The sequence below is a fragment of the Anas platyrhynchos genome, chromosome 6, assembly GCF_047663525.1.
Source record: "Anas platyrhynchos isolate ZD024472 breed Pekin duck chromosome 6, IASCAAS_PekinDuck_T2T, whole genome shotgun sequence".
Taxonomy (NCBI): Eukaryota; Metazoa; Chordata; class Aves; order Anseriformes; family Anatidae; genus Anas; species Anas platyrhynchos.
In genome coordinates this window covers 41314539-41340384 of record NC_092592.1, presented here as the reverse complement: position 1 = coordinate 41340384, position 25846 = coordinate 41314539, and the positions used below count along the sequence as shown (strand labels likewise).

The window sequence follows — 25846 nt, the reverse complement described above, 5'->3', positions numbered from 1 at the left end:
TGTTTGTAGAAACACCTCTAGGTTAATTAGTATAATAACAGATCCCTTTTAATCATTACTTGGCATAGGGAGAACAAGACCTTTATAATTCAACCCATTTTTATATGACGTTACAATTTTCTTCTCATATTGTATCCTATCTGTCAAATCTAAACAGACACACAGAATAAAGGGAATCTACCCTCAAAGACTGATTTTGTTGCTCATAACATAGACATTGAATAAAGACAGTGTTCACTGTAGAAATTTACTGTTTGCTCTCTGCAATATAAAGATGACTAAAAGATATTTGACCACTGGTAACATGAAGCTCTCTTTTTTATTTTTTTATTTTTTTCATTGTAATAACAAGGTAATAAATAGAACCACTTCCATTTTGTGGTATATATAGGCTGTGCTTTCCTGCATAACTATCTTGCATCTGTTTTGGAATTAATGCTGACAGTGTGTGATAATGCAACAGTGTCCTCTGAACTATCTGATTACCCAGGAGTAACTGGACAGCTGGCACCCTCAGCCTAACTTCTACCTCCAAGTAAGAGAGGCAGGGGGAGCAGCTGACAAAAAGGACTGTCAGGGTAAGTGTCTCTGTGAGAGCTGAAGCCAGCAGCATAGGACGGGCCACCTGCTCAGGAACAAGCAGGAAGCAGGGAAGGCCAGCATAAGCAGAGATATGTAATTAGTCACCAGTTTCCATGAACATCAACAGACAAAACAGATTATGATTTTAGTGGAAATAACATCACGTCTAACTCTTAAGAAAATTAATACACGGACTACTTTCATTACACAGTAATGGTCAAAATCTTAAGGACAATACATTAGTTTCCATCTGGATTGATTCCTTAATATGTTTAATATGAAATATATGAATGTATGACCCATTTCTCATTTCTGTCTGTGGTTAAAGATTATAAAATGATTCCTAATGATTTAATCATTCTTCTGTAGTCATAAAGAGTTTTTAAGGTCTTCTTCTATATTTATTTAACTGACTACTGAAGAAATAGCATTTACCTCGTGCTTCTTTTGCATAAATCAATAACATGATCATTTTTTTCCATTAAATTATTATCTCTGCCTTCTATCTCTTTTGAGTATTTTAAAATTAAGGCTGAACTCCCAAATAGAAGATTTAAAACAAACAAACAAACAAACAAACAAACAAACCAAAAAGCAGTTATAGCCTGATTCATCACAAACGATTAAGGAATATGAAAAAAATGCTGTAAAAGTGTAGATTTATTCATGAATTCCCTGCACAATGCTACTCTCCTGAAACCACTGGCATGATAATTTTACTCAATTAAGAGCTGGCAAATCCAAAGCTACATCCAAGTTTTGTGTGAATGACGTATTGGGGAGTCAGCGTAAGGTCAGGGATAGTGGACAGCACTGCAGATCCACTCAGGATGCCAGATAAGAAGGCTTAGGCATCCCCCACATTCTCCCTCGTGCATGAGCACCACATGCTCTTTGTGTGGATGAGGAACAGGGCACAGAAGCGCTGTGGCTAGGATGTGGTCAGAGTTACCAGCTGGAGACTTCCGCCTCTTGAAAGGTGCAAGAAGCCAGCTCAGATTAGAAATGCCTCATTTCTTTGCCCACCATTCACAGGAAGTCTCCGGAGCAGAACACAAACAATGCTGTACAGCACAGCTTGGCTGTCTGCTACTGTCAAAGTCACAAGTGTTAAGCTTTTTTTAACTCAAAAGCAACTCCTTCAACTGTAATTGTTGTGACACTAAGGTGAAACGCTGCATGTTGTACCTCCTTTCGTCCCACTTTTTGCATTTCGATTGCCATTCTGTAACTCCCTTCTCCATAGCATCTAGACACGGTAGTTCTGTAGTAGTTACTAGAGTTATGCTCTGGTTCATCTGAGGTACTACGACCTTGATGTACAATTCTGAACGTACAAATTAAGTATCAAGCTGGTTCTGCATTATGCTACAGCTCCTTTCAAGTAGCTTTTCTCTTTTTTTCTGTCACTAAACAGTTTAATAAATCTGGGTGTTTATTTCTCGAAACAAAATGATACAGAATGGTTATTGCACTTCAAAGTGATAAATACAGATAATTGCTAAGATAAATTTGGAATAAGGTACAGATAAGTCTGGAAAAATTAGACCTGACAGATGACTGCATGAGTTTCAAACTGAATTTCTGTTAAAGAGATAATTTGTATCTACATCAGATTTTTCATAAAAATACTTATTTCTATAAATATATCTTATATCTATAAGATTCTTTTTGTTGATTACAATGTAAAAAAGAAGGAATAACTGTGTATGGACAATGATAAAGTAGCCTGTTGATAATAAATATTTGTCAGGTCTTGTCACATCAGTACACATTCCACTGTTACTGAAGAGACATCACACTGATAAAAAAAAAAAAAACTCAAAAAATCAATGGATTTTGAGCTAAAGCAGTTGCTAAACACACAGAAAACATCTTTATCCAACAGCCATAGTGCTGTGAAAATTCCCAAGCCTTGCATTGGTACAGCTAAGGAAAATTTAATCTTCCCAAATACTCATCAGGGCACTCCATCCTGCAGACCTGACAGCCCCACTTATAATTAATTATACAATTTCGATGGGAATATCGACTAAACAAAGCTATAAATCATAGAAAAAGTCAATAGGCATGGACACATTCAATCATGTCCCGACCAATGATTACTACTCTTAAAATACAATAATTATTTTCAGGAGCCAGCTTGAATTAAATTTCTGTCAGGCTGGTACAAGACCGGTGGTTGATGAAGGATGCGATGGATTTTTTGGGTTGAATTCGGCACAGAGACATTTATCCTTTTAGATAGGTAGTTTGTTTTTAGTGATCATGGTGCTGCGTGTTTAACTAGACCATGAAGATTAGATTATCTCCAATGGCTCATTATATCGTTTATCTTTTCCTTCCATGTTTGATCTGGAAGATTTCCTGCTTCTTGATGCATGAATGAAATGACTGCTGATTTTGAGATGGAATGTGCTTAAGTGGGAATCTGCCTGTGCTTTTGCACACTGTGTCCACATATGTAAAGCCAACTAGCAGTCATCTGAAATACCACTAGGGATGTGGTAAAATGGCAGCAAAAAGAATAGCTTTGCTCAGCTTCAACAATGTATTGGGGGAAAAAATCAACATGACAAATATTTGAGCTGTTTCAAAAGAAGCTAAAATATAATAGCAATAGATGTAGAGGAAAATCGTATGATTTACCTATAGGAACTGGAATTGGGATTAGTGTTATTACTCTGTATTAAATGCCCCCCAAACCGAAAAACATCAATGAAAAAACAATTGCTATGTATTTCCCAAAGATTTTTTCACCTTCTAAATAAAAACAAAACAAAACAAAACAAAAAACACATCTCACAGTAACTGTGTTTTTGAGATACCTTGCCTCACAGATATTTCTTGTGGTGGGTATATGCCACATATGAAAGATGTGCTTTAAGTAAGAAAAGCAGTCCCAATGAATGGGATGGACATCAACAAATGCTTAAACAGGAAACATCTTCACTTTCCTCATGAATCTGACTCATCCAACTTTCCTGACTTCAGAAATGAGTGAGATCTCAGATTCTCTGATGGAATTAATCTTCTAGGTGTGAGTTAACTTATAAACAGAGAGGGTGAGTAAAGGGGCTTTGGTTATCCTCCTTGCCCTGGATCATTGCAGACAGATCTCCAAACAACCTGGCTGTCTATGAACAGCAGGAGAACATGCTGTAGGTAGAAGAGAAGACAGAGATAAGGGAGCATACATCCCCTCCCTATTCAGTAAGTAGCAATAGATTTTGTGAGCAGGCACACTGTGAAATTGGTAGAGATTACAGCAAAAACTAGAGTTGGAGGACTCTCCAAGAAGCTGAGACACAGAAGCTGAATCCCATGTCTTCTTTATTCTGGGTGTGAGGAAAGAAGATAAAATTCTGTGCCATGTGGAAAGATGTGAAAACCGGGCTAGCTTGTCAGCCTGTACAACACAGAGTTTTTGTGTTGACAATTTCCATAGAACACAGTTTTCTAAAGGTTTTGTTTGTCTGGCATAGCCTGCCCTACTTGTATAGCTCAGAATATTGAACATGTGAATGCTTTTAGTTTATGCATACATATACAGACCTGTATCTGAAACAAGGAGCTTAGTTCTGATATCAGTGAAGTTGGACCAATTTCCATAAGCAGAGCGTCAGGTCAGTGAAATCTTCAGTAAGGCTCCCATATGCAGTAGGTATCTATCATCTGTGCTTAACTTTTTTTTTTTTTCATTATGGGTGCTTCATGTTTTTCTTTTAGATACAAAACTCTTAGGAAACTTTAATGAAATTGAGAAAACTGCAAGTAATGATACAGAGATTTTCCAAAACGAAGTGGCTATATTTTGAAATAAAATAACTTTTAAAAAAGAAGATATAAAGTCATTCTCCACAAAAAAAAATCTAGTCCTCGTTACAAATCAAAATGCTAGTGGTTCCTTTCTGCTTTCTCTGCTTATGAAACTGTATATGATTGCCCAAACAGTGCTAGCCTGATGAAGGGTTTGACCTTTCTATTTTATTTATTCACATATTTCTATTATTCTTTGTATACTCTGAAGAGTATACTCTTTGTATACTCAGAAGACACAGATATTTTCAGAGCAGTTTTGCATTAAAGGCTTTTTTTTTAAGTTAAGGAAGTGCACAGAAGAACGAGTAAAGAAAGTGTGCTTGAAGAAATGAGAAACAGAGGACAGAGTGGACCAGGTCACATACATTTAATTTACATTTTTTCTATGAAAAAGAAGGTAAGTTATGAAGATATTAAGAAGCTGCAATCAAAATAATTAAGGAGCAAAGTTGGAGCAGTTGCCATCTTGGATGAATTAGCCTTTCTTTCTGTAGACAGGAGGACTGATAAGGATAAAAGGATGATAAAAACACAGTTTGTATGAGAGTTTCCAACTTATTTCTTCAACAGTGTTTAGTAATGAACTTACCGCAGTGCCATTGTTATCTCTAAAAACATCTTGATTAAAATAGTCAAAAAGCTTCTTTTCTAATTGTAGCATAACCTAAAAAAATAGAGGAGAAAGGTTAGCAAAGCTCTGGGATTCAGGTATCTAATACACTGCTCTTGGAAGCAACCCCTTTAGATACATGCAGCCCTTTAAAACTACGTGTCTCTAAGTGTCTAAAGCTCCTCGTCAGCTTGGCCATTTGGTTGACTGGCAATCAGTTAGAAAAATCCAATTAACTGCGCATTAGGTGTGACAATCTATATCCCACCCCTCCCTTTAAATCATCAGTTTGAAACAACTATATTCATTCTTTGTAGAAAAGAAAGTGAACGTTAAACAGAGTTTCTATTTACACAGGAGGTATAGAGGGCATTAAGTTGTTTACCTTTCTGTCATTATCAGATTCACGAAATATTAGCTTGACTACTTCATTTGTGTCAGCTGCCCGGATAGTCTGCATTGTAGCCTTCGCACATAGTGTCTAATAAAAAACACAAAGGAAGAAAGGGAAACAGGTTTAAACAAAAGATGAGACCACATTTTATAGAACTTGATCAATCTTTGTGTCTTCAAGTGCTGATCCAATGACATCTGAAAGTATGATTTGTTGTAGGTCAAAATATGAAGCATTGCTTATTTAAGTGACTTCCTCTCATGATGGATTTAAAATAATACACTGAATTACTGTTTGGAGAGAAACAGACGATATTAAGAAAGTATCAATCAAATAAAGCAAATATTCATTTAACTTATTACCATGTGCATAGGTTCTTTCATAGGTCTGACACTGTATCACACATTATTGTAAACATTCACAAAAGCCACTTCCTACAGCTAATGACTCCACAGCACTGCTTATTTATGTAACACATTTTAAAAAGCTGATAAGTACCTTGGCACTAGAGTCTTGCAGCGTAACTCATTTGCCAAAACTTCTGCCTTGTGAATTAGTGTCCCAAGTATAATTTGAAAATCCTAGCACTACTTAATGATCTGACATCAAGTTTCAAAGTTAATTCTTGACAGCAAATTGCTCATACACCATTCTTTTAAATAAAAGACAACATCGTATCACTAGATATTTTGATGATTGGGTGTCTAAAATGTATTATAAATCAACACCTCAATGGGCTCAAGGTATGAATTTCAAAGGAAGAGTCAGGCCGTGATTCATTAGATATTAACCTAGTTGTGGTCCAGTTTTAACAGTAAGGAAGGCTGACCTAGAGAGTAATACAGAACTTGTTGTTTAATGGGCTTGCTCTGCTACATTTTAAGAGGTGAAAGTCTGAAGCCCTCAGCAAAGCGGTTAAGCATGTATTTAACATAAAATCGTACTTTAGATACACTGAACCTGTACTTTTAGCTAACTTTAACTATGATAACTATGATAACTATGATAAATGCTTATAATGCAGACAGACTGTTTCCACTGTGGGGTAGCAGGTTTCACAAGGTGCTCTGCAGTTATCCAACATGGGCAAACCTTCTGGATGGTGTTTGATGCTTCTCCAACCCATCTGCCTGGGCTGCTGGAAGCCACAAAGCAAAAGGCCAAAAGGGGCATTGTGGAAAGCTTATTATTACTCCAAGGCAGAGAGAACATGGCCAAGATGGGCACTCATACATGGGAAGCTGTTCAGTTTTCCTCGATTTAGTCTAACCACCTATGATGGATAGCATCTGTGCACAGCCTTGGATAAGATTTGGTAAAGAATATCCATCTGAATAAAGAGCTTCCTCAAGGAATATAATTAAGTTAAGAATGGGGAAAGAGGTGATTTCCCTGCTCTGCGTGTTCTCTTCCTTTTCTTAATGACCAGAAAACAGTTTGTCATTTTGTATGATATTATTCCCTTATAAAATAAGTATTTCCTTTGGTAATGGGGAATTTCACATCTGACCGCATCCTTCTTTCCTTCAAAAATATAACAACACATATTGGGATTCATCATTAGAAGTACAGTATCTATCAGGCACAGTATCATGAAATTAGAGCTTACTTCTCATTTCCCATTCTGAATTTCTTTTGAAGGAGATGCGAAGCATGTATTTTAAAAAAAGTCCACCTGCTTCCAAATAATCCAAAATTCAGCTGAGGTTATCAGTGCTAGAGTGGGAATTATCTGTCCAAAAACTTTTTCTTTCCATTTGACAAAAAGGTATTAAAATGACCCTTGATAAAGGGCTCTGTGTGTTGCCACAGTACAAACAAAAAGTGAAAAGCTGAGCAATTCCATTTCTAAAGGATAGTAACTTGAGTGTGATTCAGTAAAAGCGAAATAAAAATCTCATCTTTTTCTTCATGTCTGTGAACTGAACAGGTGTCGAATCCCCATTTTACTGAAGAGATTATGCCCTTGCCTTACAGCTTTTTCTTGATTGTTTCTTTCCCAAACAAGCAGCACCACGTCTACAGATTACAAAGATCTACCTCCGAGTTTTATCCTAAGAAACCTGGCACAACCAAGGCCCAAACAGGGCCACGGGTGCATGTGGAGTCACAACTTTCACTGGAGGACAAGGTGTTGGTCACATGAACGCAGATGTGGGCTGCTCTTTGAAAGCTTCATCTGCATAGCAGAATTTTGAGGTGTTTTCCGAATAGCTTTGGAGGAGAAAGTGAAGGTGCTGGCAATAGCTTGCTTGACTTGCTGCGGCTGGGATGGCAGCGGAGAGGCACACCAAGCTGCTGGGGAGCATGCTGCTGCTGTCCCTTGCTTCGAGGACAGACCTCATCGCTTCTCTCTCATATCCAGTTTAGCTTTGGACCCATTTTGTCTGTTTCTACACGTAATTATCGTTTTGCCATCTGCGTCCGCAAGCAATTCCCGATGAGGTAATCCACAAGTGAGCCATTCCCAATGTGCACTCCCTCCGATACCACTATTGAAATTCAAAGCACAGATTAGCTAATCGGGTCAAACCCCAAAAAATAGCGCTTTGGGCTCATGTGTCACAAATCAGTCTGGTCGCCTTTAAAAAGCGCACCAGATTAGAACAAGCACCCGAACAAACCAAAGCGGAAAACTCACCGCTCTCTAAAGCTGGTTTCTAAAGCCCTAACAAATCGCTCCATCTTTCACTCATTTAAACTTTCCAAATGAGGGTCAATACGGTCCCCTAGCATCCAAATGCTAATGCGCTTAAGTGCGCTTAAGCAGCTTTCCAGAGTGAATGGGCCAAAGAAGGGCTCGAAAAGACAAGGCAGAGTTACTGTCACTGTCAAAAAGTCATTGTAGCCACCCCCGGAGTGGTTGCAATTCAAGAAATTCATGATTTCTGTCTCTTAAAGGCATCTGCTTGAGAACATTTTTTTTTCTGAGCTGCTTTATCTCACAACTTCAGGCCTGCTCTAAAAGAAAAAAAAAAAAACAAAACAACAAAAACAACGCGATCGACTCTTGAGAACCAATAAAGAGAAAGGACCCACATACCTTATTACTTTCAAATTTCACATGCACAAAAAGTTACCTTATTCACAGACAAAAAGTGATTGGGCAAAGGTTCATTTCTTATACAAGCTGGAGCATTCCTTTTTTCCTCCTCCTTTCAATTTCTACAAAGTCGTAGTCACCCAAGCAGAAAACTTTCGGGAACATGTGCCTTTTTAGACAAGTCTACTTATGAAGGGATTTTTTGTTGCTGGTAAAGAAAATTAAAATGCTATGAAAACACACTGTTCCTTTTTAGGTACTCCCTCAAAAGTACTCTTTTGCAAAGTTAGAATACGGGAATTAGATGTCAAAACTCTTCTACCTAAGTTATCTTTTTTTTTACACTTTTTTTAAAAACAAAATTTAGCTAAAACGTTTGCAGCAGAACTGAATTCAGAGCTCAGAGAGAATTCAGCATTCAGCCTTTGCTTAGCAAACACAGACATGTCTTATTACAGTTTTCACATGTACTGTCCATGCAGGCAGACACTTCATAGTATCTTTTTAATAATGCTTTACAATAGTTTATGTGTAGTGAATTGTAAAACACAGGAATAACTCCTCTGTTAATTGCCTTGGAACATAATAAAAATGTAGTATTATGTAGAAAGTATTTGATATTGATAGTGACAAATCTAGAATTTCTTCTAAACTCTGCAGTCTTTAGATATTGAAAACCCTCTAATTTACAAGATAAATGCAGCCTTCAAAACAGATCTGCTCCACCACATACACAACACATTAAAATGTTTTAGACTGTATTTCTGCATACTTATATTTAAAATGTATTAAAACAAAATTGTATTACATACACATACAATGTTATGTTATGTAATACATCGTATATTATATAATGGTGTTTTATATTGCACATGTATGGAGACACTGAACTGCTGTGAACTACGCTACTGTTTACTGTTAGTGCTCTGTTGAAAATTGCAGCTTTTTCATCCTGCACACCCAGTTTCTGAGCATTCTTTAGACTTGAGTCCACCTCTTCATGTGTGAGCTGAACTATTGCATGCTTGCAATTACCTCAACAAAATTGTTTTGAAAAAAAATAGGGCATCCAAGAACACAGTGATTAAAACTTTACAGTTGCCTTTGTCTACTGAATCTAGAGATGTGTATTATTTTTCCCAATGGTTTGAAAAATCTTTTTACAACTTATTATTACTTTGAAGTCTAAACAAAAAGAAAATAATATATTGTTACTTTATGATGACAAAGTTCAGCATTGATTGCAATTGCAATTTCTAGTAAGCCACATGGATTGAAGCAGAAGTATTTCTTGCTAAAATGAACATGAGAGAGTCTGAAGACTGGTAAAATAAGGCGGTTGAAACAAAGTCTTGAACACATGAGTGACCAAATCAATTAAATTTAAGATATTTAATTTTATTCCAGTTAGATACTCTGTGCATTCTGGCAAGATGGAAAAGACAGAGGAACATGTATCATCTAATTACGAAAGTGAAATACTTCCTCTGAAATGATGCTCAAAAAACAAAATCAACCTGACACTTATTAAATTAGGATAATCAAATGCTTTTTTATTATTAACTGGATGCAAATTGTATTTGAAACAATCAGCGAAGTAAAAGACTTGCTACTTTGGGAATAACAGGAACATCTGTCTTGTTTGGGCTCCTCCTCACTTTAGAAAGGGTTGATATATTTTTCTGGGTATTAGGAGTGTACAAATATTAAATTCACCAAATCACATGGTGTAAGAGAAATAAAATTTGCAAGTGAGAAAATGAAGTTAGATGTACCTGAGTCAGTAAAAGATGTGCATTTAGCTACAGGACAACTAACACCATATTTTTTAAACTGCCATTGAAATGCAAACTCATTTTAGCTGATTTTTCACAACTGTGCAGTGGTATTCACCCACACAGCTGCTGCAAGTAGTTAGGAAAATCACAGAGCTAATTTCCCCAGTGTAAGGTGATAAAAACCCACCTGAAACAGGAGACACTTTTTAAAAAAAAAAAAAAACCATGAAAAAAATATCCCTTAGATTATAGTTTAACTCGTGTTAACATTAACTACATAGAGATAGCAATAGTATCTTGAAGTATCTGTGCTCTTTATACTGATAAGCTTCCAGGAGCAGGAATTTAACTCAGCAGTGAGATAAACATCAGCTGAATGAAGAAGAAATATGAAAAAGTGTTAATGAGATGTGACATTAAGTATAGATATGAAAAATTACATTCTTTTTGAATATTTGACAAGGAGCGAGCTCATGTCCAGGGGAGCAGGCATGGTGGAGGGCTGGGTGGGATGGAGAACAAAGGCTTGTTGCACCACTCCCATCTTTCCTTGGTATGTTTCTTATGTAGCATGTGTACGATACATCCTCTGATGGTAAGTCAATGCAAATCACACCACATTGCCGCTTGTACTCGTTTCAGGACTGTTCTAACTTCAAAGGCAATTTACAGCAGCCCAAATTCTACTACCTGGGAAAGCTTGGCCCAGAAGCTGCTCAAGACCTACCATAGGATGCTGGTCTCCACTGTCAGACCCCTATGTTGATTTGCACAGGGGTATTTTGGTTTTAAATACCTCTTTGGGTAGTGTCTGTGACAAAAGATTCTCAGCACTAAGACCCTACCTTCATGCTTCCAAAGTTCTCCTCCGTCCCTAAAACAAATGATCCCTGCTGGGAACAACTTGCATTTCCTTGGGCTCAGTTTCAAATTAGCTGTCTGAAGTTCATTATTAAGTGCATTTTCTTGTCCAAAACCTTAGATCATTCATGACAATGTTATCAAAGTGTAACACTAGGCAATGCAAAACCAGATCCATTTGTTTTTAAAGTACCACCATGCTGAACAGACTGAGACACCTCGGTTTAATGCACAACCTCTGTCCAGCTGTAGATGTAACTGCCTGCTCTGCAGGGTGACGCGCTCTTGCCATTGACTGCTTTATTACTCATGAAAACAATACCTGGCTCTTATGAACTTACCTTTGACAGTAGAGGGTAAGACTTGTATCTGCATTTGCAAGGGAGGCAGCGGGGCAGGGTCCCAGCAGCGCTCTGCTGCCCACTGACAGCCCCAAGCGACCCCAGGCTGCTGCGGGAGGTGTGGGAGCGAGCAGTGGGAGGGCTGGGACCACCGGTCCCCCGAGGCATTGGACCTGCCCCTGCAGCTCTCCTCCGTGCCAACAGCTGGTCGCAACGACACCTCTCTTAATTCTCTTCATCGGAAAAGAATATGAATTAAGCTCAAAAGCCTACGCTGCTAAGATTTTCTGAGATTACAGATCCTGAAGAAAGTGTCAAAGGCCAAACCTTACTTTCTTGGAAAGAATATGCTAGTACAGCTCTGTCCCTGGTGACATGACTACTAGATTGCTGGTAAGAGCTGCCTACTAGCGTCTTGTTCATCTGGAATGTATGCTTCTGATGGCACTTGAAAGAAATGGCTGCACGTACAGACTGGGCGATGAGACGCTGGAGAGCAGCCTAGAAGAGAGGGATCTGGGGGTCGTGGTAGACAGCAAGTTGAATATGAGCCAGCAGTGTGCCCTGGCAGCCAGGAGGGCCAACCGTGTCCTGGGGTGCATCAAGCACGGCATCGCTAGTAGGTCGAGGGAGGTGATTGTCCCGCTCTACTCTGCGCTGGTGCGGCCTCACCTCGAGTACTGTGTGCAGTTCTGGGCACCACAGTATAAAAAGGACATGAAACTGTTGGAGAGTGTCCAGAGGAGGGCTATGAAGATGGTGAAAGGCCTGGAGGGGAAGACGTACGAGGAACGGCTGAGGGCACTGGGCCTGTTCAGCCTGGAGAAGAGGAGGCTGAGGGGAGACCTCATCGCAGTCTACAACTTCCTCGTAAGGGGGTGTCGAGAGGCAGGAGACCTTTTCTCCATTAACACCAGCGACAGGACCCGCGGGAACGGGGTTAAGCTGAGGCAGGGGAAATTTAGGCTTGACATCAGGAGGAAGTTCTTCACAGAGAGGGTGGTTGCACACTGGAACAGGCTCCCCAGGGAAGTGGTCACTGCACCGAGCCTGTCTGAATTTAAGAAGAGATTGGACTGTGCACTTAGTCACATGGTCTGAACTTTTGGGTAGACCTGTGCGGTGTCAAGAGTTGGACTTGATGATCCTTAAGGGTCCCTTCCAACTCAGGATATTCTATGATTCTATGATTCTATGAAATCCCTCTTGGCATTTGTTACACGTTTAGCCGTAATAAAATTTAGCCTGTTTATGAGATACTCAGCATAATCCAACTCAGCCACTTAGACACTGTGCTCAATTTATAAACCTCTGATGTTTAAATCTGATTTACCTAATTTTTGGCTGTGTAACTATCCTAAACAGTGTTTTAGTCTGAAATTAACTAGTTTATTCAGCCAGCTGTTATTTTGTACATGCCAATTTAATATATATATATATTTTTCAATTACAGGACCTTGATTACTACTTGCTCACCTACATATGTCCAAAGAGAAAGATTAAGAAATTCTAGTTTCTCACACTCCTAATTTTTTCCCCATGGCATCTTCTACCACTTGATTTTTTCAAACTGGAAAAGAAACTTTCGTTATACAGTTTGTGGTGCTCTGTCCTGAACAGTTTTGCAAATGTAACAGTCATCCCCCATTTTGTAACTATTTTTTTCAATACTGGTGTTAAGTGAACCTTTATTTATTTATTATTTTTCTTTTTATTTATTTGCTTTTGCTTTTGCTTTTTCAGTCAAGTATATCTCTAGAAATGCAAAAATCAGGATAGAACTTCTTTTCCATCACATGTATTCACCTGCATGGTAATTAGCTTCTAGTTTCCTCTACCTGATTCCTTCTGGTCAGGTTCCATCTTTTTGGATTCTCTTATTTTCCTGACTGAGATCCACAAGTTTGAGTTCAGCTGAGCACCTACACATTGGTTCATAATTTGCCCTGAGTTCTTTGTCACCTGCATGCGTCAGGAACACAAAAAGTACTCTGCAAACAAAGGTGAAGTTTTCAGGTGAAGGGTCTTGTGTCATCTGTCCCCACCAACCCTGTTCTTCCTTGCTATTTAAGCTCTCAGTTTAAATTGACTTCCTGACACAGACAATAAAAGATAATAAGTTATAAGTTTCAAATTCACTCAGGACTTCCATTAGATCTGTATAAAACCTGTAACACCAGAAAATCTGGAACTTTGAAGTGGTCTGCTAGAAATATCTCTTCTCTCCTCTGTCCATCTTCCTAGTTATTTAGCATCATTACTTGATGTTGAGTAGGGTCACAGGGAAGTTTTCAAAGACAACGACTCACTTTTCCATAATTACAGCAACTGGAAGAGTCAATTGTTCCTATGGAAATCTTCTGAAAATATGTTGTCTTGTCCCATAGTCTGTGAACCTCTTGGGAATTATTCACACATTCTTCTATTCCTTTTCTCCCATTATTTTTTCCTGCTTTGGTCAAGCAGGAATACCATTACTTGTTGGACACCCTCACAGTGCTTGCTCTTTTTTTACTCCAACTGACTAAGCAGAGGACTGTACACATTGTTTCCGTTAAGCAAAGACTCAGATGAAGCACACAAGATCTCTAACGTAAATCCGTTTCTGCAGAGAAATGTAAAACCCCCTCTTCCCTTGAGTTCAGAAGAAATAATAAGAGACAGCTTCTCTCCTTATAGCTAAGCTTGCTTTTATCTAACTTTCAGACTAAGAGCTTTCTATTTCTTTTCATTTTAGGAGCGAAATAGCCAGTGAGCCCCATCTGCTCCTCGGTGCCTTGCAATTGCCTTTGTTTTGAGTAGTAACATTTGCCACTGTTTGTGCTGATGATATTATTGTTTCTGCTACTTCCATATTTAATGGCTTCTTACAGCCATAAGAAATTAAATCTCAGAGCAGTAACATGAAGTAGCAAAAATGTAAGCCAACATCTAGCAAAATTCTTTGGTGCTTCTTGACTCACTATCTGAAAACCTGGACATTGCAGGGTTCCAAATAACCGCAGACTCAGCTTTATTCTTCCTAACCCTTCCGGAGAGTATGCTTACTGATACAGCCTGCTGGGGACAGACGAGAGCGTGTACTGCCAGACCACAGCTGCTGCACAGTGATCTGCGCAGGAGACTACTTCCACGTTGTCTCATTCGGAATGAGCAGTGTGTCCCAGAAACACTCCTGTGCAGTATTCTGTTCCACCGACAAGCACTGCCAAAAAAGGCAAATTCTGGAATAAATTTGCCCTTTAAATATACAGGGCATTTTGTACAAAATCAATGGTGTGACACAGATCAAGATCCAGACTTAGCTTCTGAAGAATGTGAACCTTTGGCTTCCAAAAAAGTAGACTTACACAGAGGGTATCATCTATGTAATCTATGGAGTATACTGTTCAACAACATTTTTGTATTTGACTTCTATTGAGCTTATCCTCAGAAATGAGAATTGGAGCTGACTTTTAAAACGTGAAGTGTTGGGTGACTCTGAAATCAAACTACAAAACTACCTAAAATCTATATGCCATTAGCCAGACAAAAGTTTTGTTTTTTTAATCACAAAGTGGTAAATAGAGAGAAGTATGAAGCCTTTTTTTTTTTTTTTTTTTCCTCTCCTATAATGCATAACAGCAAAAATAACCAGTCCCTTAAACAAAGAGGGAATTTGAGACCTAGAGAATGAATGTGACAGCATGAGGCAGGAGCGTACATCTCAGGCTGTCAGCACCTCAGGGCTGTGCTCTTGCTAAGGCTAAGCACAAATGTGAGACGGAAATCCATCCTCCACCTCATCAAATGACCATGAGCACACACACTGTGAAGCAGGAGAGATGTTCATGCTTCCCTACTGTTTCCTCTCTGTGGGAAAAGAACACCCTTTCTCTGAGTTTACTGTACAGCAAATGCAACACAAAAATCATGCTCAGTTCACTGCATCCATTTTTTTGACCTGCACATGTTTTCCAAATGCAAAGTGAAATTCACTGTGTTAATAACTGTGATGTGCTGCACAGTGTTATAAGTGAGACAAAACTTGGCTGATCAGGTGGTGCCTTGCTGATGTGGCACATGTAGTACTTCCTTACTGTACTCCTCACCTTTTTCGTTTTGTCTAGCCTCTCTGACTTGGTTCTTTTCACCCTGCCATATCTCATTCACTTCTCACTGGTTGTGCTCCCTGTCTGGTTCCACACCATTTGCTCCTTTATTCACTTCTGAAAATGGAATACGAATACAACAGCCTGTAAGTTCAAATAATCCTTTCTAGCCACTTTTATGTTCAAATAGTGCTAAGAATGATGGCAAGGGACTGCTGAATTGTCTTCCTCTCCCATCATGACTGTCACGCAGCCTGCAAGCAGTTGGCTGCAGCAGCACCCGGTCTCTGAAGATGCTGAGAAGCCAGGGCTGCGGCAGGTCCTGGGGGAGCCACACTGCCCAACAGCAAGTTCATTTGTCATCGGCAAGACTCAGATATCACAAAGTACCCCTGTTTCCAGAAGATCTTATTCACACATTAAAATAAATGCCTTTTGGATAAAACGAAGGAAATTTTGGTAAAATACCGTGCAAGGTACGGACCCAAGGTTTATCATGTTTTTGCTCATAAAAGGTTAAGATGTATTGGCAGAGTCAGTATGTGCATGACATACATACTGCACATACAATAAAAGACTGGCAACACATAAAGAACAGTTGTGGGATAAAACAGACAATGTGGAGAGCAGGAAATAGGGTGTCTCTCTTCACACTGCACTGTAGCTTTGCATCCTCTTCAGTGAGGCTTCAATGGTATAAGAATGAAGGGTTTGTGCATTGCAGTGATATTCAGAATTTTCTCAAGGACACCACCCTCACTGAATGGGTTCAAAACTTAGTTGCTGACCAAGAACAAATTGAATGCAGCCCTTGACCAACTAGAGTGACACTGCTGGTCAGAGAAGGAGGAGGGTTTGGAGGAAGAGCATATTCATACCACTGGCTGGGAATCCAGAGGGATTTAATGCAGCAACAAATGCAGATCCCTGGCTCATTTGACACCACTGGGTGTTGCGCAGCACCACTGAGAGAACAGAAAGCACTGCCAGAAATGCAGCTTCCACAGTCCTCCTGTTCGTGTGGATCAATGATCCATCTGGAGGGGATGGGGGCCTGACTGGGCAAACAACCAGAAAGCATATTTTACAAAATTCTGAAACACAGATTTTTTTTTTTTTCTTAAAGCAAACCAGTATTCAAACATGCTGAGAAATACACAGAAGTCCCAATTACGGAGAGAGATGGAATAATGCAAGTTCAAAAGTGTTAATGCAACATAATTTTAAAGCTAACAGCTGTGGACTAGTTAGTGAAGTGCCATTCTTTTCGCTGTATCTTTAAGTGCTGTTAAATTCATTTGTCACTTGATGGAAAGCCAGCAGGCTACAAATCTCCCAAGCACCTCTCGCGCTGAATAGTGACAGGAGTATTCTGTTCTGCCATAAGACAACATTTGTGTGTGTCTCTGTCCGAAGTCATACATGCTATTTTAACTCATCTGCCTCCCCATTCTCTCCAGCCCAGGAGGACAAATTGCTCACTGTGGCTCCCTTTCAGAGGCAGTACAGCGCGCAAAGAATCATGACTGAGCAGAAACACAAGAAACAGGCACATAAAAATTCATCACTTTGGCCTCCTGACCTCTTGCCACTGGGTTTGGCAAACCCTGTCTCAAAAAGTAGCACCAAGGGAGAACTAAGCAGACCGGCTGAGTGAAATTACTGACAAAAAATATCTTGGACACAGGAAAACCCCACCAGATGCTTCATTGTCTTTTCAGAGAAGTGGTGCTGAAAAAGGGGGTGATCTACCACATGGCATATTGGGTGGAATAAGTAGAGCCATTGTTTCAGAGCAGCTCTGTCACTTTACTGACTGCAATACAAAGAGGTGTAAAGCAAGATTTAATCCTGACTTTTTAGTCAGCAGATTAAAACCAATCATGCCAGATGTCCACAAGACTGTTTAACATACAGAAAGCTTTTTCATACTCCACAAAAAGTGAAAGCTGTAATAACTTCTTCTTTATTTCCTCTAGAGAGGCCTTTTTCTCTCACTTTTAGTCAGAAAAAAGGAGAGATATTGTAATGGATTTTAAGATGTGCTATTAATTTTTACTCTAGCCTTTACTCTTCTCCCTTTTGAGACAAAGTAAATTCTTTCACCCATCCAAAATCAGACAGGTATGCCAGGGAAAACCGCTGGTATAAAAAGGCTACAATTTCAAAAAGAAGGTATACCTGTAAGACCAGAAAGGGATGTTATCAGCAACACTCACCACAGAAGCTAAAGTTCCTCTCCAAAATCCTTGAGGCAACATGAGATATGACAGTCTGATTGTCAGCATTGTGGCAAATAAATAAATGTATAATGGTTTTCCCCCCTAAAACTGAAATTGTGCTTGTATGAGTTTTTGCACATCTGCCTCCTCACATGTGCTGGCCAACCTGAGGACGTGCATACTCTGCTTCCTACCTTACATACGTGTACACAGGCACACATCAAATTCGAGTGGGTCTTGCATGACCCTTATGGCAGCCCTTGTTAAGTTCAACAGAAACCTCACAGGGAGGATGCTGATCCTGCAGTCCTAAGGGGAAGGTGCTCTCAGTACTAAGGGGCACGCCTGGGTAAGAAACGCTGCCTCAGATGCGGCTTCTGTGCTGGGACCCAAAATGTGACCGAGGTCACTGGAAGCTACCACAAGCTCTAAATATGAATGCTAAAAAGTGATATTCGCATTTAAAAATACCCACTCGGTACTTCTTCATTAAGTGCACCTACAGAACTCTTAAACACTTTGCAGAGTTTTCTTAACCTGTTGCTTTATTCTTTTTCTATTTATAAACAGATTTATCTCTAAAAATACTACCTCAGAGGATATAAATTCAGCAGTTATAGTAATTTTAAAATATATTTGGTTGTCTTCTGATATATTAAGGAAGTGCAAAAAACCTGTGTATTACCACTCCCTCTGAATTTCCATGGCCAAGAATGTTGTTAAATTCAACAAAAATCAATATATATATTTAGTTTCTTATATTAAATTGCAAATAATTTCTGTATTTAAGAAAAATAACAGACTTTATCTTTGATAAAAGCTATATAAAAAAAATCCCTTAAAATTCCAGTATTACACCGACTTGCATACTGAACATTATTTACTAAACTGGAAGCCTTATGGCAGTAAGATGATGTCTTGTGTGATATCCTTTATCTATCCAATTGCCTGAGGAAAAATTACAAATTTTTTGTATTTTTTTTGTAAATTTTTGTAAAAATTTTTGTAAAAATTACAATATTTTTTTTTTGTGGAAAAAGCTACAACTGACATATCTCTTTTTTTTTTTTTTTTCTTGTCATGCTCCTCAACAAAATTGTCATTAGCAGTTCCTAAAATAAAAGTAAACATCTTATTGAATCACTGACCTAAAACAGTACTATTAAAACCATTTTTTTCATGTTTATCTAGTCAATACCTAAATGAAAACAGGTAAGATCATATGATACTTTTTAGTACTTTCAGAGAAATACACATAAACTTACCATTGTGTTAATACACAGTTCTGAGAGGATGCTCTACTGAACTGTCTAAATCGGCTGTATCTGTAACTGTGTAGCTCCTGCCACCAACAGAATTAATTTTCCATCCTTTAAAACTAGGATGTCACTTCTGGACTTCATATGAGACAAAAGGAGAAGCATGTTTTGGCTAACCGTGGTTTACAGCACTGTAAACCATAGCCACAGTTACAAGCCTAGTACCGTGTTCTCTTCCCTGACCACGTATTCCATTAATTAAGTTCACTGTTCATATTTGTCCACACATCATTATCATCCTTATTTTACCTTCACAGGTCTGGTACCATATTGGTAATTTTGGACAGGTAGGTACAAAGTAAAGGCCTACCTTTACTAATGTTTCTCTTTTCCCCAGTGTGCAATGATGACTGATAGGTGTAACACACTTGTTTTTCATCTTCTGGCATTTCATTCCCATACTGAAAAGACAAGCACTGTAATGAAGATGATGGTATTTTCTTTCTAAGGAAGTCCAACTGGTGACTCTCAAGAAGACTAAGTCAACTAAGCATAAATCTGACTAGGAGATTTCTGCCAGTTAAACACGTTTTTCATCGCCATTTCATCCACTTTGGAATTTACGTAATTTTAAAGTTATAATCCCTCTTTCTGAATTTCTTCAAGCAAGTCTTGTGGGTGGCCTTCAAGATACATTTTACCAATTTTTCATGCCCATCCCTCGAAATGTGACCCTGCTCCTGTGCTTTTATCTGTCTGACAACTTCACACAGGAAAACATGCAGCCCCTCTGATAGCATGAAATCGGAAACAATAGCCTTTGGAAACAAAAGGGAGTAGGGAGGCAGGATACAGTCCAGGTCCTGGCTGATTTTAGCCACAAACAGATGTTCGTAGGTCCTGATACCCTGAGCAAGCTGAAAGGAAAAGCTTGTAAAAGAAATGGACCTTAAAAACAATGCATTGAAGAGCTTTAAATAAAGGCAAAAGGAAAGCAATATGGCTTTCAATGATAAATCTCAGCAAAGAAAACCAAAGTGGTACCATGAATTTCAATGATGCATTTTTCTTTTTCTCAGTGAACTCTACAGCTCATTTTGAAATAGCTCAAACCTCATCTTAGTTTACAAGTCTCCCATATTCATTAAAAGGTTACAATGCATGCATTTCTAGTTTCTTGTAACTAATCACTTTAGCTGGGAACACCCAGTGAAGTCCTGTAATATAGGCTAATGCTATTATTTCAAAAGCTGCTTATAGCCCAACAAAGAGGAATATGCTGAAAGAATCTTGACTGGAAAAAATCTTAGACTACCTCTTGGAACAAATTATGTTCAATCTCCTTCTCTTTTCATGTGCACTATTTCACACTCAAAAAAAACCCACGTAAAGAATCTATGAAGCACTGTCCTGAATCGGACCAGGGTTCTGTTTCACAAAAGCCAATATGCACCATTTACAAATGAAACAAAGTGTAGAGTCACTTGTCTGACTGAAGTTTCTGCTTTTGTGATTAAAACTCTCTTCCTCTTTCTTGAAGAGTCTGCCATCCAAAAGGGCCTGTGCCATGCTCCAATGCACAAAATACATGTATTCACTACAGGAGAAAAAAAAACTGAAAAAATTGGCACAAAAGCGGGTGCATAGCTTAAGTCCTGTTTAGGATAGCCCTCACTTGAACTCTGCACATTTGCATAGATTTTACCTATTAATTGTCTGCATCAAAAATATAGTGGATAACTCAAATAAATGTTTCATCATCTGTATGTGGTCAGGTGCAGATTTAACTTGTTAATTTTTAGCATCAATGAAATACAGATGATAAAGAAATAAAGAAATGGTATCTTACTTCACCAACATGGAAATCCGGAGAAATAATTTTAATTAAAAGAATATCTGAGACAGAAGGTATCTAAATCTGCTTAGCAAGTTTGAAAAAAATTATCAGTCAAATCTCAAGCCAAAAGTAACCATGCATTTCTCTTGTCTAATCATACAAAGAACAGATCATTACGCTGCACCAAGTTATTCCCGAACTGAAGCAAATAGCATCTTTGACTAAAAAAAATCTTCAGAAAGACATTAGCTCTTGATAAGACATGGAGCATCCACCAATTCCTCAATCATTCCAAGAGAGAAACTTCTCATTGATCACTTATGTGGCTGATTCCTCATGCGTGATTTTTAATTCAAAATTTTTTGCTACCATTTCCTAAATATTATCTGGGATAGGACTAGGATCATTGCTGTAAACAGAGCAGACTGTGGAGACCAGTGTTCTAACTACAAATTCCTCAGACACCCTCTCTGACCTATCAGCCAGGGCTGTTAAAGGTAGGTTTAATGGTTATCTAAGGAAGCCAGGTACAGCAAACCTGATGCTACCTGTGAAAATAATTCCTGTGTGGCATCCAGACTTCGCCTAGGGTCTCTGAAAAAAGGAAGAGCCCCTCACTCTCCTCCCACGCCAAATCATGCTTTTTAAATACACAGAGTGAAGAAACTTGATGCAATTCATTGTAATAGCTTTGCATCCGCATGTAAAATCAACTTCACAGTTGGTGTTACTTTTTTTTAAAATGTATCCAAAGATGCATTAATGATATATGCCATGGCATTATCATGGGAGCTGAGTTTGACCTGTTTGCCTTCAGTAAGACCTAATGTCCTTATGACTAATGACTCCTCAGAGCTTCTATACATGTAAACACAGCCAAACGCAAAGTTAAACTATGTTTTCGATGAACTTATTTTGCCATATGATTACTTGGTTATCATTTACACCCAAGCTGTTCATCTCATTACAAACTTTCTTTGTCAGACTCATTATCTGACTTCATTATATCTTTCAATTCTTTTATCACTAGCAACTTTTCTTTTAGTTTGTCTGAAATGAATGTCTTGCTAATGAGCTTTTAGCTAATGAGGGGCTTGCTCCGTGCTCCCTCCTTTTGTCTTGTACCCTTAACCACAGGTACAAATCTGTCCTTCTCTTAGCATTCTGCAATGCCCCAGGTACTGCAATTTCTTCTCAATCAACATTAAAGACTGTAGGCTAAAGATGGACAACTAAAATTGTCCAGTCCTTCCAGTCCACTGCCAGTGTTCTCAAAATGCTGCTGTCACAGCCATGGTGAAGGTGGACAACGAGCAGAAGACAGTGAGCCACCCAACTCCCACTTACTGATTTAACGTTAAGCACACACCACCCAGGGGACAGGAGGCGCAAAGCTTTCTTCCTTTAAATTATACAGAAACATGTCAAGTGAAAGAGATTTTCAGCACATCCAAGGAAAACATCAACTCTGAATTTTTTACTGTTAGATGTAAACAGAACTCTCAAACATTTCACTTGTGTCCAACACCGATAATCTGCATGAAATTTAGCGCTTGTTAAAACTGCGAAACCAAAGACAATTAAGAATAAACCTTGCTGTTTTATTCAATGTCATTTACAAGGAGATAATACTTGAAAGTGTTATACTTGATACTTTCACTCCAACACCTAGTGAAAAATTCTCATATTTACATAGAGGATATTCACTATACATTATTCTAGACTTTTGGGCCTGTCTTCAGATATTTCAGAGAGAGAAAATCAAAACAGATCAGGGTTTTGAATGGCATTTAAAAATATTTTTTTCTTGATGAATGTTAACACTATACCTATTTATGCATTGAAGTACTGAACTATATATAATAATTTTATTTCAGAATTGTATCAACTAAGCAACCAGTACTCTTTGAACTAACTGTAACACGTTTTACTCCATAAAAGACACCTATAAATTCTTGTAATGACACTCAATGTGCAGGAAATTCAACTGTCAGTGTTCATGGATTTTAAAATCACCATTACTAAACCACAATAAATTAGGACACAGAGTTGCTTAGTTTAAATACTGTAATATTACAGGTTTCAGTGCAAATTTTATTTTACTTCTGAGGAAATTATCAAAGGCAAGAACAAAGTTAATGGTAGCAGCCTATGCATACCCTTCTGTATCTTCAGTGAACATTCATAGTTGAAAAAACTACTGTGCAAGTTATTGGCAAAAAAATCAAGCAAAACAGCCAACTATATAAAGATCATTGTCAAAACTAGCCTTTCATTTCAATGGTCACAGGATTTCAACTAGAAATTCTGACAGCAAATGGTCAACTCAAACTATTTGCTAAAGCACATACAATACACAATACCAGGGAACTGTTTGGGACTTCTACAGAGCCTAACTACAGTAGAACTACAGCCTTTATTTTATCTATCCCTGTTTTTATTGTTTGTCATTGTTTCTTAGAGTTACTCTGCTGTCAATATTTGAAGACCAGAATCCTGTCTTGATATTGATTTGCTAAAGACTTTGAATCACTGTCTTCATAATGCATATGTTTTAAGGCAAGTGCATGCAAAAGGTGGAGGTGAAGCTGCTTATTGAATTAAATCAATACAAGACACCAGATTCGCAATTATCTGGTATTCATTTTATATGATGTAAAATATCCACTAAACAGAAAGAAAAAAAAAATTCCATCTCACCTTGGCAATTTCTAATTCAAATTTCTTGTATACTCTTGACCTTTGGCGTGCTTAAGTTCAGTTGTTGTCACTCTTAAACATTTAGCATATACTTGACTACTCCAATGCTAGTGAAGATTGGGTTGCATAATGCTATCTTTTGCGATACTTGTATGGTTCACACTGAAGGGCACAGAAAGAATAGCAATGGCAGTTACAGTCTGGAGATGTGCCTCTAAGGGGAGCTCAGGGCAATGCCACAGGGACTACATGACTCAAAAAAAAAAACACAACAACAACAAAAAACAGTGAGGAGGAAACACGGTATTCATATGAAAGAACAAATCTATCTAGGTTACATTTGTGCTTCTCAAGCTTAATGACAGTACTACAGCTACACTCTCTTCAGCTGAAAATAAATCAAAAAATTAAACTGCTTAAATTTTCAGGAAAATGTTAGTATTGTATGAATAAAAGTAATCTAGAAATAGCATTACAGAAACAGAGAGATTTCCATAAGGTTAATGCAGTATGTGCATTTCTTTACTGTCTCTATGAAAGCAAGGTAATCTGAATGCCACATAAAAGACTTGCTAGAAGACAGGAATTTAACGTAACTATCAGCAGTGGTACCGTAATCTATACCAGACTTTGTAGGAGAATACCTTTTAGTGAGGTTGGAGAGTAAACTAAAAACTTTTACTTGTCTGAGGGCTACATGCTGGTATAGAGTACATGGGTAGGGTATCACTGACAGATGATGCGAGTCTTCCTATAGCCACCATCCATCATCCCTAAACTTCACTGAAGCAAAGTTACACGCTGTTCAGAGCTCTGCTGCATTAAGTGGGGATCTGGAAGAAGTTTTTCCTCCAGGGAGCAGAATTCATAGCATCACAGAAGCACAGACCAGTTTGGGTTGGAAGGGACCTGAAGGAGCATCCAATTCCAAGCCCTTCTGCCACCTTGTGCCCACGGGGAGCCCACAGGGTTGAGGCAGCACTGGCTCCGCAATGGTGTACGGTGGGAGGGCTAGCCCCCACACCCGTGGCATCACGTGCATCTTGATCAGCCCCAGCCTGTCACACAGCATTTCTTCCACATGGGAGGAGCAGTTTCTGGGGAGCACAAAGGGGCAGACTCTTCACCTGTTTTTTGGGTGCTATTCTATGGGACTAAAAGTGCCATAACAGAGCCTGAACACAGAATTCGCTCTTACCACAATGCCACTTCATGTATACATTTTTTTCAACCTCTATTAGAAAGTGCTGTGCAGCTGTTAACATATAGTCATCCCACTGGAACAGGAAGTTACAAAAGCATTTGCAAAGTCAGCACCAGAGAAGTGGTCCTCTAACTACCCAATGACATGGAAAAAAAAATCCAAGGGAATGGCAAAAGTCATTTGAAGCCAGATGAAAGATCCTAATGACTCTCTAGAAATGTCCACCTGGGCAATTTACCTTGTTCTTCCATAGGAAGACACCATAAAGGAATATGATAATTTTCGAGTATTTTATTGGCATACTCTTTACTCATTAAAGGAAAAAAAAATCTATTATATGATTGTTGAGAATAACATCAGACTGTATAGGTCAAAAATTGACTGACATCACTCTGGACAAGCATTATTGAGACACACAAAGGAGCTGTTGTGCCTTTAAGCTTATGGTACATTGCAATGCAGTAAATGAAAAGCCACTATTATGAGGGGATGTTTATGTCAGTGTCTGAAACAAATCTTCTTTTTACTAGAATAATGCTGTCTTAAATTGTTAACTGTTGATCAGATAAACAACATGTGATAAAGATCCTATAATCTCTTTTCATAAAATTCATTTTAACCCTTTAATGGCTTTATATATTAAATTATGACGTTATTGAGCCCTGCAAAGGCTTTTAGTAGCTCTAAATAATATCGTAACAGAGCTCTTATGTAAGCAGTAATGCAAAAAATCATGATTAAATTTTAAATAACATAAATATTAAACGCAAAAATTTTCACAAGACATAATGTATCAGTCACCACCAAGAACTTGTCACAACCTCCTACCCTCTTCACCAAGAAAGCCTATTTGTAGGGCTTGGTGTAAGAAGGAACTAATTTGATTTCCATGGTCAGCCTGTAAATTTAGCAGATGTTTTATGCAGTGCAGGATATACAGAACCTCTATGGCACTGTATTACCAAGACCAAGGTGATGCTATTTCACAAATGCAGCTTGCACAAGATATACTCCTAGTGGTCCTTCAGTCTTTAGACAGGACATATGGAAAGCAGAATGGTCCCAACATAATTTCAATCCTTCTACCTTTTCAGTAAGTAGC

At 38.4% G+C, this 25846-nt stretch overlaps 1 protein-coding gene across 3 annotated transcripts in view; it reads right to left on the bottom strand.

Moving 5' to 3' along the window:
• Positions 1-25846, bottom strand: part of INPP5A (inositol polyphosphate-5-phosphatase A) — a 238279-nt gene that overhangs the window by 34629 nt on the left and 177804 nt on the right. For all 3 annotated transcript variants that reach the window (XM_072039961.1, XM_027460798.3, XM_072039962.1), the window contains exons 10-11: positions 5400-5495; positions 4994-5068 (exon numbers count right to left, since the gene is read on the bottom strand). In XM_072039961.1, the coding sequence (XP_071896062.1) occupies positions 4994-5068; positions 5400-5495 (171 nt within the window). The remainder of the gene's footprint in view (positions 1-4993; positions 5069-5399; positions 5496-25846) is intronic.